The sequence below is a fragment of the Chenopodium quinoa genome, unplaced genomic scaffold, assembly GCF_001683475.1.
Source record: "Chenopodium quinoa cultivar QQ74 unplaced genomic scaffold, ASM168347v1, whole genome shotgun sequence".
Classification (NCBI taxonomy): domain Eukaryota; kingdom Viridiplantae; phylum Streptophyta; class Magnoliopsida; order Caryophyllales; family Amaranthaceae; genus Chenopodium; species Chenopodium quinoa.
In genome coordinates, this window is record NW_018742214.1 from 227,374 (window position 1) to 253,558 (window position 26,185).

General features: G+C 36.0%; 2 protein-coding genes across 3 annotated transcripts; both read left to right on the top strand.

The window, feature by feature from the left end:
- The first annotated feature begins 6,540 nt into the window (after positions 1-6,540).
- LOC110734186 lies at positions 6,541-10,647 on the top strand. Of its 2 annotated transcripts, none has more exons than XM_021914241.1 (3): positions 6,541-7,229; positions 7,443-7,522; positions 8,595-10,647. In XM_021914241.1, the coding sequence occupies exon 3, from the start codon at positions 8,632-8,634 to the stop codon at positions 10,372-10,374; it is 1,743 nt and encodes a 580-aa protein (XP_021769933.1). In that variant the 5' UTR covers positions 6,541-7,229; positions 7,443-7,522; positions 8,595-8,631; the 3' UTR covers positions 10,375-10,647. The 2 variants fall into 2 exon arrangements, with proteins under 2 accessions (XP_021769933.1, XP_021769941.1); XM_021914249.1 differs by having other exon boundaries at positions 6,541-6,983.
- Positions 10,648-15,217: 4,570 nt separating this feature from the next.
- On the top strand, positions 15,218-21,914 carry LOC110734202 (ribulose-phosphate 3-epimerase, cytoplasmic isoform-like). Its single transcript, XM_021914261.1, has 8 exons — positions 15,218-15,549; positions 16,811-16,815; positions 17,599-17,661; positions 17,764-17,870; positions 17,960-18,057; positions 18,168-18,260; positions 18,342-18,383; positions 21,448-21,914. Exons 1-8 carry the CDS (start codon positions 15,433-15,435, stop codon positions 21,595-21,597), a joined length of 675 nt encoding a protein of 224 aa, XP_021769953.1. The 5' UTR covers positions 15,218-15,432; the 3' UTR covers positions 21,598-21,914.
- Positions 21,915-26,185: the final 4,271 nt, after the last annotated feature.

The following is a 26,185-nucleotide window of genomic DNA, read 5'->3' on the forward strand; positions in this document are numbered from 1 at the left end:
AGTGGATCCTTTCATAGCAGTCGGCTTTTCAAGAGTTAGCCGATCCTTAATTTCCAAAAGGATGGAGCAACAGTCCTTGTGGAATTCGTACCTTGGGACGTACGGTTTCCACTTTTTTTCTTCTTCTGGGCCGGTTGATCAGAGTTATCAATGGCCCAGACTTGCTTTTTCTTTTTGCTCTCTTCTGGCTTAGGAGCCGGCTGAGCAGGCCGACTCTCTTTCTGCCGGTCGGACTTCTTATGGTTTGACTGCTTATTGGAGGAGCAGAGTTCGGTCGCCTGTATGTAGGCTTCCGCCTCTCGCAAGGCTCCTTGTAGGGTAAAGATTTGTTTGCGGACGAGTTCGTACTTAAAAGTAGACCCGTCCTTCAGACCCTTAAAGAAGTCTGTGAAGGCGACCTCATTAGACAGCCCATGAATCTGGATTCGGACCAGATTGAACCGCCTGACGTAGGATCGCAAACCTTCTCTATCTCCCTGCTGTACATTGCCCAAGTCAAGACTTGTCTTTTTGGCAGGGATGTTCATAGAGAAGTTTGATGCAAACAAGAACGCAAGCGTCTTGAAGCTATTTATGCAGCCAGCCGGCAGGTTGCCAAACCACTGCTGGGCTATGCCCTTCAGGGTGGCTGGAAAGCAACGACACCATGCGGCATCATCCAACCCCTGTAAATACATGAGGTGGGTGTATGCCAACAGGTGGTCCTCTAGGTTGGAGGTCCCGTCATAAGCTCCAACCAGAACGTTTTTAACTTTAGCCGGCTGCACGGCTTCAGTTATTTCTCTGGAGAAAGCAAAGGGTTGGTCTCCAAGGTGCTGCAGCCTAAGCTGCCAGTCCATCGGCTGATAGCCGTATGCCGCCTGTCCCCCCGTAGAGGGTAGGCTGCATGTAAGGTACAACTGGCGCTTGGTACAATGGTTGTGCCATGTACTGGGCGGACTGAATCACATGCGGCCCAGACTGAACCCTTTGGCTGCTTGCTGGGGTCTCATGTACAGACTGGGAACACCTCACAGAGGTATTCCGAAAGCTATCATGATAAGTCGACGTTGAAGCCGACTCTGATTGTTGGGTTCTCCTCTCCTCAATGTATTGCCGAGCGTCAGAGAACATTTTCTTGCTACCATCCGGCTGTATGTGCCGGATGGGTTTTCTTGCGCTCGTTTCTGGGAAACGGAGTCGATTGAGGTCAAATTGGGGCCGGGCCTTCTCCTTAGGAGCAGGATGAGGAGTCGGCTGACGGTCCCTGACCGACTTCTGTTTGCCAGCTTGGGCTGGCTTCTTGGCCGACTGCTCCTTTCTAGGAGTAGGCGACTTCTTTGAGGCGAGCTGCTTGATTTCACCCCTGAGGCTGCTCAGGAGTGACATTAGCTCATCCCGAGTGAAGGGAGTTGATCATGCCGCCTGGGAAGGATCAACCGGCCGCCCCGAGGGCTTCTTTGACTGACCAGCAGTTTTGCTTGGTCCTGCCTGAACATGGGGACGCTCTCGCCGTTCCTTACTGCGGATGCGTTTAGAGATGAGGGATCCATTTGGATCCACATAGGTTTCGACATCAGCGTCGTCACCTAAGTCATGGTCCGTTTGGACCAGTACATCATTTGGAGGCCGAATGGCCTCCGGATTTGGTACAGGTTCTTGTGAAGCCATTTCAGAGGTACTCTCCCCACAGACGGCGCCAAATGTTTCGGGGTTTTTGTCCCTCGGGAGAGTTACAACACTGAAACTGGATTCAACTGAGGACGCCTGTACCTGCAAAGCAAACAGACCTCCGGATGGTTGGGGGTCCGCCTCCGAAGATTAAGTCAGCATACGTTCGGAAATAAAACGTGCGGAAGTAAAGTTATCTGCTTGGATTCCAAGCTCAGGTAAAGTGAGATAAGTGACGTATTATCTCGTATTGCGTGTCAAAAATTCTCTCTCTGTCATAAATGACATAATGTCCCTATTTATAGGGTCCTTTTGAAAAGTGTGCCTTCCTAAGATCTGGTGACCTAGGAATTAGGTCACGCCGTTTTGCGGCGCCTCGTGATTTGGGCCTTAGAAGGCCGCCATCCCAGGGCCAATGCCTGAGTGACACGTGTCACTGTGCCCAAAAGGATTTTGAAGCACTTTTTGTGTGACACGTGTCGCCACCTGAATGGTCCCTGCTGGACCATCAGTCCACGTAGGACGGAGAAGAGTCCACCCTCCACGTGTCATCATTCCATAGGTCCAAATGACACCTATACGGAGGACACGTGGCGCTTTCTGATTGGGCCACCTGGCCGGGTATAAAATACCCAAATCAAAAGTAGTATATCAAATCTTGATTTTTTGAAACTCTACATGATGATCTGAAATAAGAAAGGAAAAAGGTTCAAATGTATGACATTATAACTCAATTCAAATTAATTGCAACGATTCAGGGTCTGTTCTCATACGTTGAAATTCAGTTTAGTTTAGTTCAGTTCAGTTCAGCTCCTAATTTCCTTCTCTTATAAAATATTCATTTCAGTTCAGTTCACTTCAGTTCAGTTCAGCTCAGCTTTGCTCAGCTCAATTCATTTCAGTTCAATCAATGAGAACAGACTCTCAATCTATCTAGTCGCCTTATTTGTATGCTAATTCTTAACATAAATAATTATCAAATAAGATGTCATTATACGGACTATTTATTTTTGTTTATATTGATGTGTACTTTTCAAATATGATACTTTCATAATTTTCTAACTTACTATATTAAAAATAATTAGTTATAAGTAAACAAAAATAACAAGATTTGATTTGATCTAATTCAATCATTTTTAATTCATAACGAACTGTGGTCATGCTAAAAAAGATTTGATTTGATCTAATTCAATCATTTTTAATTCATAACGAATTGTGGTCATAGCTAAAAATGATCGAATTGTTCATTATGAATAGCAAACTCCACCGTCATAACAAAATGAGAATGTAATAGAATTCCGAGATCCAAGTGTAGGGTAACCTGCGTGCTCATTTGGTAAAATTGGGTTAGAAAATCTTGCGAGAATCTGGTCCACATTAATATAATTGTGGACTTAAGGTTTATACATGTAATTGATATTATATTCAACATAGTGATCCCCCAATTTTAATATAGTAACCTTATTTTTAGCATATTAATCTTTTTAAAAACTTGTGTGACCTTCATTGTTATTATGAACTTAAAGTACGACATTATGTTGAACAAAAATTCTTAGGTGGACCTTTTTAAAAACTTGTGTGACCTTTAATGTTATTATGAAATTAAAGTACGACATTATGTTGAATAGTGACCTAGTTTTAACATAGTGATATTTATTATTCATATTGACCATTATATTAAAATTTCAGTAAAAAAATTAACCTCTTATAACTTTTATAATGTCACACCAACTTTTATTTCAATATAATAACCTTTTATTTCAACATAATAACCTTTATTTTAATATAGTGACTTTTTTTTATTAATAAAACAATCATATATATTGTCTTTAATATTGGAGGTTCACAATAAATTAGTGTGAACCAGGTCCATTAAGAATTTGTAAATTCGAGTCCTACAAAACAAAGAGAGTTAATGACCTGGGGGTGTTTCCTGAGAAAATCCCCTCCGACGGTCAAGTCAGTCAACCGTTTTAGAGAGAGAAGATTTGTAGAAAGTGTGGAGAAAATTCATTACCCGACTGGTCTTTATTAATCGGTATTTATGAAGGATGATATACTAGATTGATTAGGGTTGGGATTAGAGATTCCGGTCATCTTGTGATGTATTAGGCACTTTTGGGTCATATTAGGGTTTCTCGAGATGTGTGTCCTGGCCGATTCCGAAATATTCTCATTTTTGGGGTTATGCCAAGTGTATTTTGGTAAATTCATCCTTATATAAAACTGAGCCCATAGAGGGGGCCCAAACAGATGGGGAGAGAATAAATGCATCTAGTGATATAGAGTAGTATTGAAGAACATAGAAAAGAGAATACGTGAATTCACTGTTAATGGAGTAAAATTCCATCCATAACGCTGTTTTTTTTTCTATCAAACCCTTTAGTTAACTCCTCTTCTATCGAAGTACAAATATACCCTCAAACTATTTTGTGAAAATCCAATGCTTCCCATAAACTTAGATTTTTTTTTTATTTGTTTAAATAAGTTTAACTGAACATATTTAACATCACATTAATTTTTTGTCATAGATAATTCAAAACGGATGAAGTATGTTGCAAGCTAGGATACATGGACACTTTATCCAACTGTGACACCAACACTCGTTGGACACACGATAATACATTTCAGATCGTGTCCTACTATAATATGATTTATTGTGCTAATTGACACATCACCTTATCTTTTCAACCATTTTTTTAATGAGAAAATTTAGCAAAGTAAGATAGATAAAAGTAATAGTTTAATAATAGAGGTGCCTTCATATTAATTCATTGTTATACTACGTATGTGAAATTTTGAACTAAAAGAGTATTATGATATTGTTAATGTGATATATTGTGATCTAATGAGAGGATCGAATGACAATATACTGATATAGAATTAGAGAAGGAAAATTAAGAAATCAATTAGACAAGTGTTTTATACTTTTATGCCCATTGGTTATGTAATGTTGTAATATTTGCATTTATCTAACTAAAGTATAGGTCATATATATATATATCGTACGTAGTACGCACTACGTTTATTACAATAAGATTATATATTTTCTCAATACGGAGTAGAAGCTAATCTACAAGCTTCAACAATGAAATGCCCATATCAAATCAACTAATGAAACTTTTGCTATTTCCTTGAATTATTTATGACTAGATTATTAATCAATTAATACTATACTATAATTAAGAGTTAAGCTAAAATACGATCCCTCAACTTTAGTATTTATAGCATTTTGGTCCCTCATCTTTCAAACGAAGCAAATTGGTCCTTCAACCACCCATAACTTACTTTTTCGGTAGAAAAAAAGATGAGTCACCAAAGTTTAAGGACCAAAGTGCCCATGTGGCAAAATATAAAAATAATATTTTTAAAAAAAGTTTAGGGACCTATCCTAGTTAGCAAAAGTTTATGGACCATGATTCATTTTTTTTTTGGTCAGGTTTTATTTAAAAAGGAATAATCTTTTAACTGACATTATTTTTTTTTTCATCAACATTAATATTTTGGTTATGATTTGCATTAATAAAACTATAGAATTTTCGGGAAAAAAAAACTATAAGATTTTCCACCTTTTCTCACCCCACATCACCAACAACCTGCCACAAGCCCACAAACACACAACCCCATCTCCACCAGTCTGCAGCCTCACCACCGTCATTAATTAATCAACCACGCAACCCAAATCTCTGATTCGGCCGACCTATATTGCGCATGAATTTGTATAGAATTAATAAAATCAGGAGACCAAGATTTAACCACAAAATAAATCAAAGGCTGAAATACAAAGATGGTGATTGCTGATGATCGTTAATGAGGTGCAAAGTAGGGGATTGTTACCCCATTAGAGCAGCCAAACCAAAAGAGAAGAAGAGAGGGCTGACACCTTTTTTTTTTTCTTTTCCTATTTCCTTCTTTCTTTATTTTTCCTTTTTCTATTTCATTAATTTGAAGTATTTAATTTTTTTTGAAAAAAAGTCAAAGTATTTATATTTTTTAAGTCATATTTAATTTTCTTCTTTAATCCTTTAAAACATATACATACACATATATATATATATATATATATATATATATTTTATAAAAAAAACGTCATTTAATTTTTTAAAAAAGCAAAAAATTTGGGTAAGTCCATTTAACTTTTGCTTAGTTTTCTTTCATTTTAATCAAAGTTTGTACATAATAAATAATATATATTAGCAACTGATAAAAAAAAAAATTAATGATTTATAATCCCTAAACAAATGCTAATTAGGATAAGTCCCTTAACTTTTGCTTAGTTGGCACACACATTCCCAAACTTTGCTGACTCATAAGTTCCTCCACCAAAAATGGTGAGGCAAAGGTGGTAGAGGGACCAATTTGCCTCATTTGAAAGATGAGGGACCAAATATGCAACTAATGTCATAGTTCAGGGACCGTATTTTAGCTTATCTCCTATAATTAACTATGGATACTTCAATAAAACTTTCCAAGACCGGCACATGTTGATTATTATTAGTGTGATTTTTTTTTCCATTTTATTGATATGAATTTAACATACAAAAGTAATATTTTTTTTTTTGTATTAATTTTAAAAATAGTTATTTGAAATTACAATATAGTATTAATTTTAAAAATATTAATTGAAAATTACCATGCACAGAAATTAACCTAGTTGATCATATTATTACCTCCGTTACACATTATTTGCAACGATTTGACATAAAGTAGAGAGGAAAAATGTCTAATCGTTGCAAATAATATGTAACGGAGGTAGTAGTAAGCATGACATTTTGCTATTGGACATTTGGCCTATTGCCATATGTCACAAACTTTTATAGAAGCTAGTCATAATCAGCTGGACCCACAAAATCATGTTAAGCCCCCCTAACCCCTCAAAAGTATCACACTAGATTGCACCCCCAAAAAGTATCACAACAGATTTTAGATTGCAAAAAAAAAAAAAAAAAAAAAAAAAAAAAAAAAAAAAAAAAAAAAAACCTTCAAATCTTTCGCACTCAAAAGTCACAAACACTGTCATTCCCACCTTCCCCCTTTCAATACGGAGCAGTATATGCAACAAACAAACAACCAGATTCAAATCTTAAAAAGAGTTCAGAGTTCAAAAAACACGATAACCCATCAAATCACAATCTCAATTAATTGTAATCTAATAGGCTTTGGGTTATTGACGATAACCCATCCAATCACAATCTCCATTAGTCGTAATCTTATAGGCTTTGGATTATCGGGTATATACCGTATATCATCGGGCGTCCTGTCGTGTCGTGTCGGTCCCTCAAATTCAGTATTCATCCTCCATAGTTGGAATTGACCCAGCAACTGTACAAAAGGTTGCTTCCACGATCTCTTTCCTCTGCTTAGAATCCATCAAAACTTGCACTATTTACTCCAAATATACTACTTCTATATTTTTTCATACTCAAAAAAGTTTAAGCCTTTAAGCATTTTGAACGCATTCTTCCTTTCTTTCTAGTTTCTACCAATTTTTACACCCACCGCTTCCTTGCCGACCCTCAAAAAAATTTTTAAATTAGAAAATAGAAAAAGGGTTTTCTAATAGATTCTGAAGAAAATCGGTAGGTAGCTTTCTTTGTTTTTATTTTGTGCAAAAATATTTTTGTGGGGTTATAAAAAAAAATCTGGTTTATTAATATAAAGTTGGGTTTTCTATAAGTTTCAATTGATGGGTTGTTTTTTTATTTGCGTATGTATTTTCTGGGTTTATAGTAAATTTGTTTTTTTTTTTGTTTTTTGGTTTACTGATATTTCTAATTTTGCTGATTTTTTAGTTTGTGGAGTTGAAGAAGGCTGATTGTTTTTTCATCAACAAAAGTGAACTGGTGAAGTGTTTTTTTATTATAATATAAAGGTGAGATCTCTCTCTTTTTTTTTTTTTAATGATGATTTTTGGTTGAATATACTTGTAATTATTACTATGTGTTGAGCAATGATTTTGAAAATGAGAATGAAATTTAATAGAGAAATGTGATTGATGAACAATAATTGGGAATGTTTGTTTGCTTCTTTAAGCTCATTATGATTACTGATTAAATTAGTTTTGTTTCTATTTTTGTATCAGCAATGTGTTTTGATGTTTATTAATTTATACAGTAATTTGGTTACATGAAGTGAGGATTCATCATTAACTACAAATCAACAGTGAAATTATAGTTTCAGTAGAAATTTAAAGCTTGAATGCACATTGAATCATGATGAGATTTCTGATTCAATTCGCATTGCTGTATGACTTAGCTGACTCAGAATGTGGAAGGAGTCTAATTTTTATGATTATTATTTTTTCTTGGACGGTGTTGAGCGCTAAGCAAAGATTTTGATTACAGGTTGTCTAGTTTGAGGTGGTAAACACATTGATTGATTTCGGGATTGGTATATTGAATGCAGGTTGTCTAAGTTGAGATGGTAAACTAATTGCTTGATTCGGTATTGAATACTTGTGTACAGGTTGTCTAGTTGAGGCGGTAAACCCATTGTTAGATTTGGGATCAGATACTTGAATACAGGTTGTGTAGTTGAGGTGGTAAACCCACTGTTTGATTTGTGATTGGATAATTTAATGTATGTTGTCTAGAGGGGTAAAGAATGCCGTAAGCATCAACCTTGAAAACACATTTTCAGTTCTGTTAGATATGTTTTATTTCCTTTCTGAAGTTAAATCGGAGGCAGGGGCGATTATAATGCTCCGGTTTAACTGAATAATTAATGATCTTCACATACTTGGATGTCAATAGTTTTCTATGTGTTACATTCTTTCTCCATTTTTTAGTGATATTTTTGCCTTTTCCTCTTCACTTCCTGACTCTTGCTTTCTGAAAAATTTCTGATTCCTCTGTCTATGTAGTCAATGGATCTTTATTGTGATATTTGCTTGCACTTAAGAGTATGACTTGTGAATTTTCATTTTGTTTACACTTGTTTTTCAGATCATAGACTGTGAAGTTGTCTTGCCCTTCCTCTATAATGGCAGTGGAAAACGATGATGTTCCAGCTAGCAATGAAGCAAACAATAGCAATGAAGACAAATCACTAGATCACTCTACTGGAAAGCCTCGCACCACTAAGAAAGTTCCTCATTATCTTAGAGTGTCTACTGGTTCCTGCCATGATGCCTGCAAGCATGGGATTACCCACAATAAGCCAATTCGCCCTGAAAGGAGGAGAATGTCAGCACCACTTCCGCATGGAAAAAAGACAGTAAAGATTGAAATATATGTTGATAAAAAGGTTCAAAAAGCAGTTCAGTCTAACGACCTTGCACTTCCATCAGCCAAAGAGTCTGCTCCTGCTAACAATAAATTGATGAGAAATTTACAGTCATCTAGGAAATCCCCTGTCCATGATTCGTCAAAAGTAGCTAAGCTAGAAGCGAGATCATCTATCAAATCTTCTTCACCTGATGCTCCAAAAGTGGTCAAGAAGGTAGTTCCATCCTCTGGAAAGTCATCTTTGCCCAATGCCTTGAAAATCTCAAAGCATGAAGTTGCTTCAACTGCTAAAAAACCAGTTTCATCAAATCGGATACCTTTAAATCCTAGGGAAAGGAATGTTTCTGAGGGTCCTTTGAAACTGAACAGTTGGGCTAAGAAGCCATCACCTTCAACCAATACCATGAAGATCTCAAAGCCAGAAGTTGCCTCAGCTGCAAAAAAGAGTGTTTCATCAAAGCGGACTTCTATAAATTTTGAGGAAAGGAATGGTTCTGTAGGTTCTCCGAAGCCAAACGGTAGGGGTGAGAAGCCATCATCTTCCCTAAGCTCCTTAAGATTAAGGAGCAAGCAGACTAGTGAGACTAAAAGTGGTGCTAATCTAAGAACCTCTAGAGTTGCTGTCGTGAAGACTCAGGCTCCTTCAGCTGCCTCATTGTCTCTAAGGACTTCGAAAGTGGAGGTGAAAAAACTCTTGCATCCAACAACAGCTGGCGGAGGCCCTAAAGAACAGAACCGGAGAGGTCTAGCTTTTGTCAAGAATCAGATGTTAGCTAAGGTAGCTGAACCCAAGGAGCTTGCTGATGAGAAGGTTGAGGAGAAAACAGTGCATATGATTGAGACTGAGGATAATCCTTCAACTGCTCCTGATACAGGCCTCTTGATTCAATCTCCTTCTCCTTTGTCACCAGAGTCGCTTAATTCATCCTCCCAAGGAAATTCTCTCTCTTTCACTTCTCGTGAGGTTGATGACCGGTGTGAGTTGGATTCAGAGTATACTGATAGTGATGCTGAGGGCTCAGTCTCTAACTACAATAGCTCTGGTGATTCAAAAGCAGCTGATAGCTTAAAAGACGGAAAGGAACTGACACATGATTCTGAGGGTCGGGACCCTGCATCTTTAAAGCTGAAGTTTCGGAAGGCAAAGGTGGTTGAACAACAATCTGAAACCAACATTCCGAGAAGGCTACGATTTAGGAAAGGCAGGACCTTGGGTGATAAGCAAGATACTAATGGTAGGGCCCACCGGAACAGCTACAAGGAAAGGGCTGCTGAATGTAACAAAAAGGAGGCAGAAATTGGTGTGGCAAAGGTTAATTTGAAGCACCAAGAAATGGAGACTAAGAAAGATGAGCAAGTTTCATATAATAATGTGATCGAAGAAACTGCTAGTAAGCTTGTTGAGAAGAGGAAGAGTAAAGTAAAGGCTTTGGTGGGTGCTTTTGAAACGGTCATATCTCTCCAGGAACGCAAACCATCTGCTGCTGCTGATAGATGACACTTGACAACTTGACCATTTCTAATTAAATTTGTGTTACTGAGAGACTCATTGGTGCGAGTAACTAACAACGGTTTGAATGGGAAAGCTTGCAGGTTGCAGCCTCTATAAACTTTGATAGGTTAAAAATGTACTTCTGACTTTATTTTTAAGTCCCTTATGGACTTAGTTTGGAAGAGCCGATGACTTTTAGGCTTTTAGGAATGAAAATTGTAAATGAACTGATTTCTTAAATAAATAAATAATATGGTATGGTTGGTGATGGCTATGTAATTGCTGCTGTTCTGATATTCTTTCTGTTGCTAGGCATTTGTGTGGGATGTGTGATTCGAGATGAATAGATGATGATGCATTGCTAATGAGGTGGTTCAATGTTGTTGTTGTAGGGGGATTTGTGGGGCTCGTTCGTAAGGGAGAAGGAAGAGCCGGTGGTGGGTTGTGATGCTTGGGATGATGTGGGCTAGAAGCAAGTTGTATTGGAGCAATGCCGTGTTAATGCCTAGAGACCTAGAGTGCAGCTAGGAGATATAGTACTGCAGTCTGCAGTAGCTTAGTGTTGCTGGTGTGTGGTTGGTGCTTGTTGTGAAAGAGATGGCAGAAAGGCAAGGGTTTGAAACCCACAAGCAACAAATCTAAGCTTTTTTGGTAGCCTATGTCTATTGACTTCCTTGACCGAACTAGACTTTGAGTCACTCTGCTTGGACTTTGAGTAAACCTGGGCACGGGCCGGGTTGGCCCGCGTGCCGCCCGGCACGGCCCGAAGTCAAGCACGGCACGGCACGAAGTTCAACTTCCGTGCCACGGGCCGTGCCACAGACACGGTTGAGAATTCCCAGGCACGGCCCGGCACGAGCACGGGCATGGCCCGCCGTGCTGGCCCGCAGGCACGGCCCACGGGCCAACGGCTATAAAACGGCTAGTTTTTTTGCCAAAAATTCTATAAATACTCACCTCCATTTCATTCCCAAATCACAAAATCACAATCTCTTCTTCTTATCTCTTATATTCTCTAAATCTCTAATAATCCTTATTTTCTTAAATTCTCTAATTATTCTCTTAAATTCTCTAATTATTTTCCTAATATCGGAAAATTAAAAAGTTCGTAATCGTAATTAGTGGAGCGTTGAAGCACGGTTGTAAGATCTAAACTAATCTTAAATTTATTATTGTTTTATTGTTATTATTAGAATAATCTTGTTTAATTATTATTGTTGTTAATTGTTATTGTTGTTGTTATAATTGTTGTTATTAATTATTATTATTGTTACAATTGTTGTTATTATTTATTTTTGTTGTTATTGTTATTGTTATAGTTGTTGTTATTAATTAATATTATTGATATTTTTATTGTTAAAATTGTTGTTATTAATTATTATTATTATAGTTAACCACTTTTTATTAAAAAATTAATTGTTAATTATGGCATCGAACAACCCATCATCTAGGTCTAGGGGAAAGGCCGACTTATCCGTAGTAGTAGTTCTAGGGAACCACCAAATACAACGAGCCCCCAAATTACGAGTCAAACCAATGACCCCATTTACTTCCCCCCGGGCTATGAGCCATATAATACGTCGGGATTTCCAGCACCACCACTAAACCAATTTCCACTACCACCATACCAATTTCCACCTAATTATATCGGTAATCAACAAAACTATTGTTCTAGCCAAGGTAGCCAAGAAAGTACCCGAATTCCCTCCGGTTCTACCCCTTCTACTGCCACTCCCACTAGTCCCACTACTAACCATCACACACATCATGAATGGTTAACCGAAACTGAGATGCTACTTTTGAAAAACCGAAGGAGTGAGGTATGGCGTTATTTTGTCCTAAGTAAAGATGGTGAACAATGGGCAAAATGTAAAACATGTAATAGTGTATTCACGGCAGTTACCAAAAACGGGACGGGACACTTATCTAGACACATGAAAGCTTGTGCAAAACCAGCTAGTGATCCAACCCAGCCCAAAATTTCCCAATTCCATCCATACGGCTTTACATACAACTATGAGAGGGATAGGGATGAACTAGGAAAAATGATAGTACACGCCGAACAACCTTTTCTTTTCTCGGAAAGTGACGCATTCAACACCTACATTAACAAAGCACTACAACCCCAACATAAAAGAATCTCTAGGAAAACCGTTCGTTCCGCCGCAATGAAAAATTTCCTAGAGTACAAAGTCCGGTTACAAGCCGAATTGAGTAACCTTAACTGTAGAGTATCTTTAACAGCCGATTCTTGGGATAGTGGTTATAAATATCACTATTTATGTGTGACTTGCCATTGGGTAGATGATCAATGGATGTTACAAAAAAGAATAATACATTTCAAAATGCTGGAATACCCACACACCGGCATTAACATTGCTCACCATTTAATGCAAGCAATAGACGAATACAACCTTCGAGATAAAATGATGTCTATGACTTTTGATAATGCAACCTCTATGACATACACAGCTAATCTTATCAAACAAAACTTAACCAATGTACTATTAGACGGTGAAGCTCTTCATACTAGATGTGTTTGCCATGTACTTAACTTATGTGTACAGGATGGAGTTCGGGCAATTGGCCCATACTACAGCAAAATCAGATATGCTATTATGTCTATTAATAGCTCTAACATGAGATACCAAGAATGGAAGAGTTTTCTAAAACAACAAAAGATAAGGGTAATAAAAATTAGAACCGATTGCCCAACTAGGTGGAATTCCACCTATGACATGTTAACAAAGGCAATTGAGTACAAGGGCCCGTTAACATTATTTTACAACCAAAAATTTCCACAAAATGCTTTGTATGATGATGATTGGAAAAACTGTGAAAGATATATGCAATTTTTACAGTTATTATATAACATGACGTATTGTTTTTCTACTGTTTACAATCCTTGTGCTCAAAACTTTCTTTCTAATGCATGCTTACTCGCCCAACTTTTCGCTGATCATCGCGATCAAAGTGATTATGATCAGTATCTTCCAGCAATGGAAAAAAAGTGGCGTAAATATTATAGTGAGATTCCTTTGATTTATATTTTTGCTTCCATATTAGATCCTAGGCAAAAGTATGAAAACACATTTATGTTAGTTGACATTTACTTTCAATGCATGTTTCTTGACGATGATGTAGAAAACTATAAGACTAATGTGAAGGATCTGTTTTTTGCTTTATATAGAGTCTATGAAGCCAAATATGGCACCGTTCCTCGCTCAGGGCCTTCCCAACCATCCAAAAACGTAAGTAAGAAGGCCAAACATTTATTTTCACAAGCTACTAACTTGATTTCAAGGTTTTCAGGTGATTCATCAATCAGGAGAACGCAAAGCGACGTCTCGGAGTTGCAGATGTACCTGAGTTACGACTTCACCAAAGGCATGGACGACGATGAGATAAACAGCCTCGACCTCCTTGCATGGTGGAAACAACAAAGCTCGAAGCATCCAACTTTGGCGGCAATGGCACGAGACATTCTCGCTATCCAAGTTTCCTCCGTCGCCTCCGAACGAGCTTTCAGCGCATCCGGAAGGGTTTTAGACGATAGAAGAACAAGTCTAAAACCCGAAACACTAGAAATGTGCGTGTGTTTCAAAGATTGGTTGGATGCGGAAAATCGCTCACAAGACCGTTCTTACGACCACAACGACAACGAAGAAGGAACCTCCGCTTCCGGTTCGGGTTCGGCTAGTTCCCAATCTATGCAACTAGCCGATGACCTTGAAGGCGAAGGCGAAGACGAAGACGAAGACGAAGACGAAGACGAGCAAGAAGAAGGAGAAGAAGAATAGACAATTATTGTATATTGTACGATTTTAAAAAATATCAATTTTATCATTTTTCAATTTTTGTTTAATACCATCATTGTATGATTTTTATCATTGTTATCATTGTACAATTTTCTCAACTCAAGTAATAATAATATAAAGTACGCATTATTCACATCCAAAGTCCAATTTGCCTTTTTTCCCCGTTTTGTTACAATTTGTAAATTCATATTAAAAAAAAATAAAATTATACCAATTACTAATAAATCATAAACATTAAATTTTAAAGTAATAGTATAAAGTAAATATATAAATATAAATATTGAATATACAAATTATAAAACATAAATATTCAACTTATAATTATAAAATTCATAACTTAATAACTTATAACTTATAAGTTATAAACTTATAAGTTACCTTATAAAACTTATAATTAGATTTTTATAACTTATATACATTATAAACTTATTAATTTATAATGTTGTCATTAAAAAAAAAAAAATGAAAACTGCACCAGCCCGCACAGGCCAGCCCGCAGGCCGGCACGTGGCCGGCACGGCACGAGCCCGCCAGGCACGAGGGCCGTGCCGTGCCGTGGGCTGGCCTGTGAAAATGGCCGGCACGGCACGGCACGAAATCCTGGGCCCGCCGGCACGAACCAGCCCGTGGCCCGCCAGGCACGGCCCGCGGCGGCCCGGCACGGCACGGTGCCCAGGATTAACTTTGAGTCACTCGTGCTTAAACCTTGATATCATATGTGTTTATATTCATTTACAACCAAATTTGTGTCTTTATAAATATGCCGATCAATCCGTTGCGTTAAAAACCAATAACACCCATAACTGTTTCACCTTTTTATTGTACCTAAACTAGTGTGTAGCCTGTACGTTGTACCATGTTACGTGTTTTTTTTTTTAATCAAACCTTTTGATTTGCAATTATTTACATCTATTCTCACGACATAATGAGAGGTTGAGTAGGTAATGTGGTGTAATAAAAATAAGACATTCTTAGAAAAATAAGACATTCTTAGAAACGTCTTTTAAATACTCCAGATTAGTATTGATATGCCATTTTTGACCCTGGTGAACACGTTTTATTTCTCACACCAACCCCAACCTTCTCCAATCTCCCTTTTCTCCATTTCAAGCGTGAAAGGAATTCCAGAATCCCAGCAATCGTCTGAGTTTGGTGAACCAATTCTAAAAACCCTCAATTTTTAGAGTCCCCTTTATTAATCTTTGATCTTCCCAGAAACCAAGTGTAACAAAGTAATCCAATAATCATGGGTGTCCTCCCTAAAATTGCGCCATCGATGCTATCCTCAGACTTCGCCAATTTGGCTTCTGAAGCTCAACGTATGCTTGATTTTGGCGCTGATTGGCTTCATATGGATATCATGGTATTTCATTTCTTAATTTTTATTTTTCTGTGTTTTTTCTAGTAGAAATTTTATACTCCCTTCGTTTCAGAATAATTTATATATCGATCCGATTCTAACAAAACCCGTTTCTTTGATGTTTTATTATTATTATAAGTACAAAATTATTGGTAATTTTGGTTATTATGATTTATAAAATGGATGAAGTATTCTATATTAGTTTTTGTTTGATGCCCTCTTAGTTAATCAGAATAGACTACCAAGTTGGCTGAATTCCGCTTTAATTATAAGTCCTGTGCTAATTTGTACAATGCTTGAGTTTTGTAATTTTGTAATTTTTTATTTTTTTTGGTGGTCCTTTTAGCATGTTTAATGGAGCATTAGTTAAAGTTGTTAAAAGATTTAAACTTATGAAGGTGCCAGCATGTTTTTTTTCTTCCTTCAGAGGCTTTTGCTCAGATGATTAGAGATGGAATTATGAATTTGATTCAGTTGTTTGTGTGTAGTTGTGTGTGTGCGCTTGTGTTTGTTTGTGTGTAGTTGTGTATGCGCGCGCGTGTGCTTGTGTTTGTTTGTGTGTACAGGCGTAGAGCAGCTTAATTAGTAGTATTAAATTGAGGATTTGGAGTATTATCAACTTTCAAAAAGTAGTTGTGGTAGTGGTAGTGTTAGGTACTCTTTCATGTTTTCGGGGTCTTTGTTCATAAAAAGTACTATATTATGAGATTGGGTGGAAGGATCAGACCAAGAACTTGCCTTTTGAAGGAAAATGAAACTTTAACAATGAGAATATGTCAGAAAATAGATTTTGTTTTTTTAATTACTTCAAATTATGAAATTCATCTAGAGGGGAAGGGGAGTAAGTGTAAGTCAAGTGGAGAGTGAGGGGTAGGCATTACTACGTTAGATCTTAGAGAGGGGTGGGTTATAGCTTTTAAATTTTGTATTCTCTTATAACAAAATCTATGTGTGGTGTGACAGTGTGAGTGATTCTATTGACATGAATGACGGGTCATCTTGGATCAGATGAAGCGTCATCCAAGTCTGATTTGATCTCTCACCCGCTTTTCAATCATTATGTGGTTGTTCATGTCTCATTGATAAAGTTTCTCTTATCTAAGAAAAAAAAAAACTGTGGATGGATTAGTAATTAGTGCACTGCAATTGTTTCATTGAAGCAGATGTCAGCGTCCCATTGTTGCTATAGGATTTTGGTCATGAACTGCTTCCCTTGAAAACCTTTTAAAATTTAGCTGACGAATTTATTTATTTTTCTTTACAGGATGGGTATGTGAACATCTCAAACTACTGACTAAACCTCTATTGGATTGCTGTACTGTCCCATTACGGCATTATCTATTGCCTTTTTTGAGGCTTCTGTAGTCTTGTCAGGTGGCGGGGTATTTAGGGTATTATTATTTTAAACTTTGACGGTATAATCTATTTTATATTATCCTGAGGGAAAAAAATACCTGTGCAGTTTGGAAAAGCAAGCAATTTTTCATCCGACTATTCCGTATACTTTTGTGGTGATGTGGTTATTTTGTTGGTCTTTTAATTAGTTTATAATAAGCATTGAATTCTCCATGTATGATAAGATGTCCATTAAGCCTAGCTGTGCCATCTTCATATCAAGTTGCCTTATGTAAGCTACTTGTCAAATATTGAGCAGGAAAATCAGGGATTTGTAATGGTTTCAGAGTGTTAAGAAAAAATCAATAATTATTTTGCTATTTGTTGACTTTGTGCGATGTAAGATGATATGCACCTCACCTGCTTAATTTATCCATTAAGCATAGGAGTTATGAAATGCTCTATAGGTTGTTCTAGAAGATTCTGTGGTTTAGGGTTAAATTGTTTTGATTCTTTGGATTTTTGTCTATTTTAGCTGCTGTTTCTTCTTCAGTAATTGCTGTTGAACTACTGATATTATTTATTTATTATTTTTCAAGTTTTTAGTTTAAGTTCTCTGTGCATTGTTAGTTCATCAAAGTTTTTCTTTTGTTTATATACTAGTATACCCTTTGAAGTCCATTCATCTCTACATTTATATTTCTTTGTCTTTTGAAGGCACTTTGTCCCAAATCTCACAATTGGTGCTCCAGTTATCGAGAGTCTAAGAAAACACACTCAGTAATGCTCTAAATTCTCTGTTTCATTTACATTATAAAACCTGGATTAGAGCTACTGATGTTTACGAGAAAGTTTATATATTTTTTTATGACATGTCTGTAGGGCATATCTAGACTGTCATCTTATGGTCACAAATCCACTGGATTATGTGGAGCCATTAGGAAAAGCTGGTGCTTCTGGCTTTACGTTTCATGTTGAGGTCTCTAAAGGTGCTTACTGAACGCCTGAACTGCACTTGCTTTCCTTAATTATTATCATGTGTTGACGTTTGCAGTGATGCCTGTTATTGATTTTGTAGACAACTGGCAAGAACTTGTTGAAAAGATAAAGTCAAAAGGGATGAAACCTGGTGTTGCGCTGAAGCCTGGGACACCCATTGAAGAAGTTTACCCTCTGGTATATCTTTTGTGGTGAAGTTACTTTTATAAAAATGTTCTAGTTTACAGTTTTGTTGGGTGGAAGATTGGAAGGATATAATTTTCATCGTTTTGTACTTTGTACTGTAGTTGGAAGGACTTAATCCAGTTGAAATGGTCCTTGTTATGACTGTGGAGCCTGGATTTGGTGGGCAGAAATTCATGTTAGAAACAATGGATAAGGTAATAACCAAATTGTTGATTTTAATTTTTTAATGAAAACTTTTGATAGCCCATGTTTACATTTGTTGTTTGGCTATCTAGGTTCGTGCATTGAGGAAGAAGTATCCGTCCCTTGATATTGAGGTACCATCTCATGCTAGTTTTATCTGATGACAGTTTGTACGATTGGATGAGTGACCTAGTGATCAAGTATTATAATTGTTACATGTCATGTTCCTGGTGAAATGACTGATGATACTGGATCTGGGCTGTCTTGAAAAAAAAAAAAAAAAAAGATTTATCCGTAAAAAAATTGTAACAGAACAAAGAGATTAAGAAAACGATGTTGATGTGACCTTGGGGTAATGCCGATGATAATGATAAGATTGCTGGTGCAGTTTGGAAATAAATGCTATTATTTCATTTCTGTTTGGGGTTCAATGCTTTGAGGAAGTGAATATAAAGAGGGGAGCAGGGGAAAGCTCTAGGATATGTAGTAATTTCCTAAATCTAGTCCTATCTTAAAGGGTAAGTTGCTCTTTCTGAGGAATGATTTGAAAACAGAATCAGCCTTTGCCTGAACTGGCCAGCTCAGCTCCTTATACAAGCCATCTTCCCCTGTTTTCTAGCCTAGCACAAAGTAGTCAAGTCTATTCCAATGTCAGTCAAATATGTCCGGGACATAGCCTTTCAAAATGAAATGAGGATCTCTTAATGTCAACACACATTTTGAGGGATGAAAAGGTATTTCATTGCTCTTATTCCTAAAGGGGAAAGCCCTAAGACTTTAAGCCATATGTACTTGTTAATCTATACTTTTCCACTTACACATGCGTAGCTAAGTGATTGTCAAAAAACCTCAAGCTTGTCACAACTATGGCCAAGCTTTTTGGATGTTCTCAAAGAACTATTTTTGTTGGGAATACTGACGGGAAAGATTTATGGTGCTTACTGATCTCTTTTGTATCATAAAAACCAAGGGTAATCATGCATTGAAAATTGATGGACTGTTAAGTTCCAGGTAGTGTCAATGTATTCTCTAATAGTAAAGTTAACCTGGTAAATACAATTGTTTTGGATCTTCAGATTGATTTGGATTGAATTTAGGACCCTTTTGTCACTTAATCTGTTATCCTTCTTATGAATGGTGCTTTGGAGTATTAGATAGATGTAAATTGTGCGAGTAATAGGTAGATGAAATTTTGCTGTTATCCGTTTTTGTTCATTATTGTGTGTGTACCAAAAGCCTGTCCTGGCATGATCAACAGACCTCGGGCTGTAGGGTGTACTAAAATTGCAGTAAGAACATAATACTAACTTGATAATAGCCCTACAGTGTGTACACATCTTGACAATTATTTCAAAGGTTGTCGGGTTTACTGAACTTGCATGACTTTGAAAACAAAAAATTGTACGTTGCAAAAAGCAAGAGTGGAAACTAAAAGGATAATTGAAGGTCAGGTAAGGTAGCCATGAACATACCTCAGAGTCTGTCAATCAGTTTGGTTTGATCAACGAGAGAATGGAATAGTTTTAAGGGGTGGTGGATTCATTTTTTCCCAGTTACAGCTACTCAATTTGATGGTATTATTACTTTATTAGCTTGGGTGGTAATTCCAATTTGAATTCAACAACTATTAAAGTTAAGAGATGGGGGTCTCACCGTACATACAAGTAGGGTTGAACCTATGTTACTCCGATTCCCTGCTGCATGTCGTGTGTCGGATCCTCCAACACTTCGACATGATGTGACACTCAAGTATATAGTGGATTTTATAAATTATGGATTGTTGGACACGACACTCAAATCTGAGTCTGGGAAACATAGGCTTGAACATTGTAGTTCAGTGAGCAATTAATAACGAGCGAAGGGAAATTTTTTGGGGGAAAAGAACCAGTTCATTGAACTGACTTTTATGTTGGCAATAGGTGTGTGGAGCAGGTTCAATGCCCTCGATAGCCCTAGTGATATTGTGCCAGCTGTAGAAATTAAGCTCTGAAGGGGAAGTAATTTTCATGAACCCAACTTCTTTTAATGCCCCCTGTCCAAATATAAATCTATCAGTTAAAGGAAAGCTAGCAGAAAAAACATGGGATGAAAAGAATTATCATTATTCATTTGTATGCAAAATACTATTACGGTGTATGACTAGTACTAGTCCCAAAATTCTTTGCCTTGTTTTAAGATTTGTTAAGAAAATGAGGGAGTTAATGTTTTGATGATATGGGTGTAGTATTTTGTAAGAAATATTGAGGATTGGTTGATTAAGTTCCTTTATGTTTTGATATGTAAAAAGTTCTTAGACAGGTATTCATTTTTGAGCTAAAATTGGTTGGAATGGGTCTGTTGAGATGACAAGTTTAGATCTTAGTGCTGTTAGTAGTGAAAATATCACAGATGGATTGACTTGCAATAGTTATATTGAATGTGGTGGCAAATTTGAGAAGAGGAGATTAAACTAAGGAGAAATCAGAGACTGAAGCTTGTTGAGACTTGAGAATATACCTTCCTAGCATGAACGGCTTGTATGATGAAGGGGGAGTTCAGCGATAGTTATGGTCTTAGGCACAAAATCAAATATGTTTTGTTGAAGTAGATGGGACATGGGAGTGCTAATCTCAAGTGGTTCTATTTTCAATTTGATCTCATTGTTTTTATTATTTTTGTCCACTGTACACTGTTTACTCCAATTCCTTCCTAATATTCTCTCCTTTCACTTCTTTCTGTATGAAGATCATGTTTTAGAGAGGACGATGATGAGGGAGAATTTCTATTATCTAGTCCAAGGTTTAGAAATCAGTTTGTAAAATTTAAAACTAACCCAAAGGCTTTTGGAAGGAGTTAGGAAGGATATGAATCACACGGATTTGCATGAGAATGATGTATATGATCATAAGAGATGGAGGATGAAGATTTTTGTTGGATGACTATATGGAATAATCAATTTTGGTTCATGTAGCCGACCCCGCTTATGGGATTAAGACTTTGATTGATTTATATATTATTTTATTTGGCAAATAAATGAAACTTACATCACCTGAAAAATCATGAAATACCTTAAGAATTTTGCTATACCTTTTAGATAGTTGTCGTGGGACAGAGCGATATGCTACTGATTTGATTTGCTTATGAATAATCTCATAGTGGATTAGTTATCATAGATCCAAACACGAGGCCTTCCTAAAACATTTTTTTTACCTTGTGCAGGTTGATGGTGGTTTGGGGCCATCTACTATCGATGCTGCGGCTTCAGCTGGAGCAAATTGTATTGTTGCTGGGAGTTCAGTGTTTGGAGCCCCAGAACCTGCCCAAGTTATCAAGTTGTTGAGGAAGAGCGTGGAGGAAGCTCAGCAATAGGTGAAATCTGGAAACAATTATGCTAAGGCATTAAGCCCTAGCCGGATAAAGAATAATTTTAGTTGAAACTTCTTTTCGGATTGACAAAAGTGAGTCGTGAAAATTATACTTGAGACTACATAAATTTTGTACATTGCCAATACTATGTAGTGGTTGTATATCTTACAAAGTGTATGTGTATTTTCGAGTGTGATTGGGTTACGAAGTGGGGTACTAGCTTGAGCTTTATTTCTAGGCTTCTCTCTCGTATTTGTGGATTACCCTTTTTTTTTAACTCCAAATTGTTTATTGGAATAAGGATTTGCATCTTTTTTAAACATAAGTTTGATTGCTATTATATATATATGGGGAAAGAATTTTTTGAAAAAATTCTTAGGGCTTATTCTCATACGTTTATTTTCATTTCAGCTCAGCTCATTTCCTAATTTCCTTCTCTTATAAAATATTCATTTCAGTTCAGCTCAGTTTAGTTCAGTTTAGCTGATTTTAGTTTATTAGAACAGACCCTTAATTTTATAAATGATAGCATGTACTACCTCTGGTCCAAGTTACTCGTAACTTTGGGGTATTATTTGTGAGATATAAAATATTCCAAAGTTGCGAGTAATTTGGACCGGAGGTAGTACTTGATGAATTTGTAATCTTGATGTATGTGTAATGATTTCATAATATATCTACTTCCAATATTGTTTAATATTTATTTATAGTTTGTTTTGCATGGAATAATATAGAAAATTGGTTTAAAATAATACAATATCAATTATTAACTGTGTGTGCAAATTTATACAAATTTATTTATTTTCTATTAGTATGACCACCTTTTATACTATATGTGTAAAATAGTTAGGAATATTCCGTCTATGTATTTATTTGTTAGTAATTTTCTGTTTTCTTTCAAAATACATATTATTTAACAATTTTCTTTATGGAACAATCAAAATAATAATGCCCTACCCCTTTGTTAAGTTTTTTTTTGTAATTTGTTTTTTGAATTGTCAATATGACAATATGTATTTAATATTTTTTTTTCAAATAACTCTAGTAATTTCTGCTACCACACAATATTAAATACGGTATTTAAATGCGTTATTATTTTGATATAATTGATTTCAAAAATTGTTTAGATAATCCAAAAAATTCCCTAGATTTTAATTTGGTTGGTGAATGTGGAGAAATTTTAGATTTTTTAAATATTTATTAAAACTATTATTTCGATATGCTCAAAATAAAACTAATTATTTCCACATAATAATGCAATACCCTATATTTACTATTGTTTGATTGTAGGAATTACTACATGTTTTTTGAAAAAAAATATTTAAATACACATTGACCATTAAAAAAAAATCTAACAAAGGGACGGGGCATTAATAATTTTGATTATAAAGGAAATTGTTAATTAAATACGAATTTTGAAAAGAAACAGAAATTTAATAAAAATAAAATAAAATAATAATAAATGTAGACGAAATTTTCCTCGAAATACTTTTTTGATGACCGGCGTACTATTTTGTACATATAGTAAAAATTGTGGTACCACTAATAGCTGATAGTTGATTTCGTACTATTTTGCACACACCGTTGATAGTTAGTCTTATTTTCAGGGTGTTTTAAGGTGGGTCGACGGTGGAAATCCGGTAGAGGTAGTAATTTACAACATTGTACCTTTAATAGGGTAGTTTCTTATAATATTTTATCTTTTATAAGATAGTTTCTTACAATATCTTTTTATTAGTTAGTTTCTCATAAAATCTGACCGAGTTTAATTAGGTAGTTTCTAACAAGAAGTCATAATAATAATAATAATAATAATAATAATAATAATAATAATAATAATAATAATAATAATAATAATAATAATAATAATAATAATAATAATAATAATAATAATAATATGTTATGAAAATATCTAACACTACTACAAAACTTGGAAAAATAACCCCCAATTAAAGACCCGTTATTTAACTAACGGGTCTGTTTGATGTAAGAGATCCTATATTAATTGTAACGGGTCTGTTATGTATGTTAGGAAAAAAAAGAGAGAGATAAGAGAGCCGTTCTTTAATCTTGAGGGTCTCTTACCTTTCCCCCCTACCTACACTACAACTAGGGGTGAAAGTGAATCGGTGTAAAACCGAACCGAACCGAAAAACCGAACCGAATAAGGAATGTGGTTCGGTTTTTTGGGAGGGTGGTTCGATTTCGGTGTCACAAATAAAAAAATTTCGGTTTTCGGTTCGGTTTTGGTTCGGGAAATTGAAAAACCGAACAAAACCGAACCAAACCGAATTATAAGCCCAATCCTACAAAACCCCTGCCTGGCCCAAAAATAAATACCCTAATTCCTCTAATCCTCTCAGCCTTTCTCCACTCTTTCGTCCCCTCTCCTGTCTGACTGTCTTCTCTAAGTCTCCGACCACTGTCCAGTACACCAGGGCACCAGGCGACCACCGTCAACGGTCCACCTGCTTCTCTCTCTCCTGTCTTCTCCTACTAATTAAGGTATGCACTATGCAATTTGCGAATTCAATTTGTGATTTTAATTTGCTCTACTACTTGCTCTGCTAAAGTGCTAATCGTTGCTCTACTTACTTGCTTTCTCCTGTCTTCTCCTACTAAATACTAATCGTTGCTACTTGCTTAAATCGTTGCTACTGCATGTTCAATTGTGAATTGCGATTTTAATTTGCGATTTTAACTTGCGATTTTACTTGCTTAAATCATTTCTACTGCGATTTTAATTTGTGAATTGCGATTTTAGTTTGTGCTAATTTGTGGGAATTAATTTGTGGGAATTTTAGTTTGTACTAATTTGTGGGAATTTTAGTTTGCTTAATTTCTCTGCTACTGCATGTTCAATTTGTGGGAATTTTAGTTTGCTTAAAAATCGGTTTGGTTCGGTTTTTTATTCTGAAACCGAAATAAATATGGTTCGGTTTCTAAAGTAAAGTGGTGCGGTGTGGTTTCTAAAATCAAGAAACCGAATTAAGGTGGTTCGGTTTCGGTTTGGGCCAAAAACCAAACCGAACACCGAACTTTCACCCCTAACTAGAACGACCCTTTTTATTTTTGGTACTCTTTTTTAATTATTATTTTTGTTACCGTATATCATTATTTTTGTTAAAATTTATTCACCGATTCTCTCTTCAAAACCTTCGCCCAAGACAAAGCCCAACCCCAAATGAAAACCCTCATCCTCTTTTTATGGATCCGCCGTCAACCCTTCACTGACTCTTCCCTTCTCCATTGAATCAAAACACTGCATTTTTCTCCCATTTTTTCTCAAGTTTCAGAAATCGTCAAGTTAAAGGGAGATGTGGAAAAATAAACAACATAAACCAACAATTAATTCATCATCTCTACAAAAATTATCAATCATATTCAATGTTCCCTTATATTGAACCCTATTCAAGCTCTACTTCAATTTCTCAAAGGTAGAAAGAAGCTCAACCTCCTATGCTAATGGATCTGGAATTTTAAAGACTTGTTGTCTAATTGATGGCCTATCTTCTGAACAAAATTGAGGTAATAGATTTGTAAATTGGTTTTTATTTTATTATTATTGACTATGTTTTCAAATTAGTTTTCGAGTAGAATTCTTTATTACAATTGCTTCCATCTTCGTTGTGGCTGTAATCCTTTTTTCGGGTCTCGCTTGCAGGGTAATTTCTCTGAATTGGTTGATTAATGGAGGTTTTGCGGAGATTGTTGTTGTAGTTTTTTTGGAGTTCATTCACTTTTCAATGCAGAGTTGCAGGTGTTCTTCTTGATTTATTATGATTAACTGGGTAACTAAATAAGTATGCTGTTTATTAGTGTTTTAGCAGTACTATTATGTTATCTTAATCAATTAATGCTACATTATTAATTAGCTACATAATTTTTCTTATCTTTGTTAGATAACCAATTAACCATTATACGAGTAATACTAGAGCTTTTATAGCATTTTCATTAGATTGATTTTTTTTTTGGTCAGGTTTGCGTGATGTCATCAAACAATGGAGAAATGGAGTATTGAAGCCATTATTGATGTAAATTATTATAGTAAATTTCACTTAAAATTTTATTTTTTCAAATTTTATGTTGGATGATTTTCTTGTATCACGTAACTTTTAATTTATTCCATTATTATTTTCCATGGTCTTATATAGTGTACTCTTACAATTTACTTCGGTACTTCGTATGTTCCGTCAATTTTTGTATTGCATAAAACAACATTTTTGAAATTCAAATACGAGCCTGCCAAATAACAAAATAATTTAAAGCGGAAAATGATAGATTTCAAGGAGTCTCGCTCCGGAGAATAGGGTTTCCTTTCTTGCGGAGGTCAGAGGGGTGTTCTCTTGCGTGTTCAAGCTTGTCTACCCTTGTTTGAGGGTTGATTCTTGGTGCGATGGCTGAAGATTTTGTAGAGAAGTGGTCGAACCTGAAAATCACGGCAGAGGAAGATGACATTGCAGATTTGGGCGCCTCGTAGACCCTCAGGAGAACAAAATCGCATTATCGGTGGTGGGGAAGCTTCTGACGGTAAGATCGTATAATTTTGATGCTATGCAACGAACCTTGAAACAAGTTTGGCAATTGAAAC

Bases quoted from the DNA above. Each gene is read 5' to 3' on its own strand.
- LOC110734186 (XM_021914241.1), top strand. From the start codon at position 8,632: ATGGCAGTGGAAAACGATGATGTTCCAGCTAGCAATGAAGCAAACAAT.
- LOC110734202 (XM_021914261.1), top strand. From the start codon at position 15,433: ATGGGTGTCCTCCCTAAAATTGCGCCATCGATGCTATCCTCAGACTTC. The intron at 17,662-17,763 runs GTAATGCTCTAA...ACATGTCTGTAG, and splicing joins AGTCTAAGAAAACACACTCA to GGCATATCTAGACTGTCATC. The intron at 18,058-18,167 runs GTATATCTTTTG...TTTGTACTGTAG, and splicing joins TTGAAGAAGTTTACCCTCTG to TTGGAAGGACTTAATCCAGT.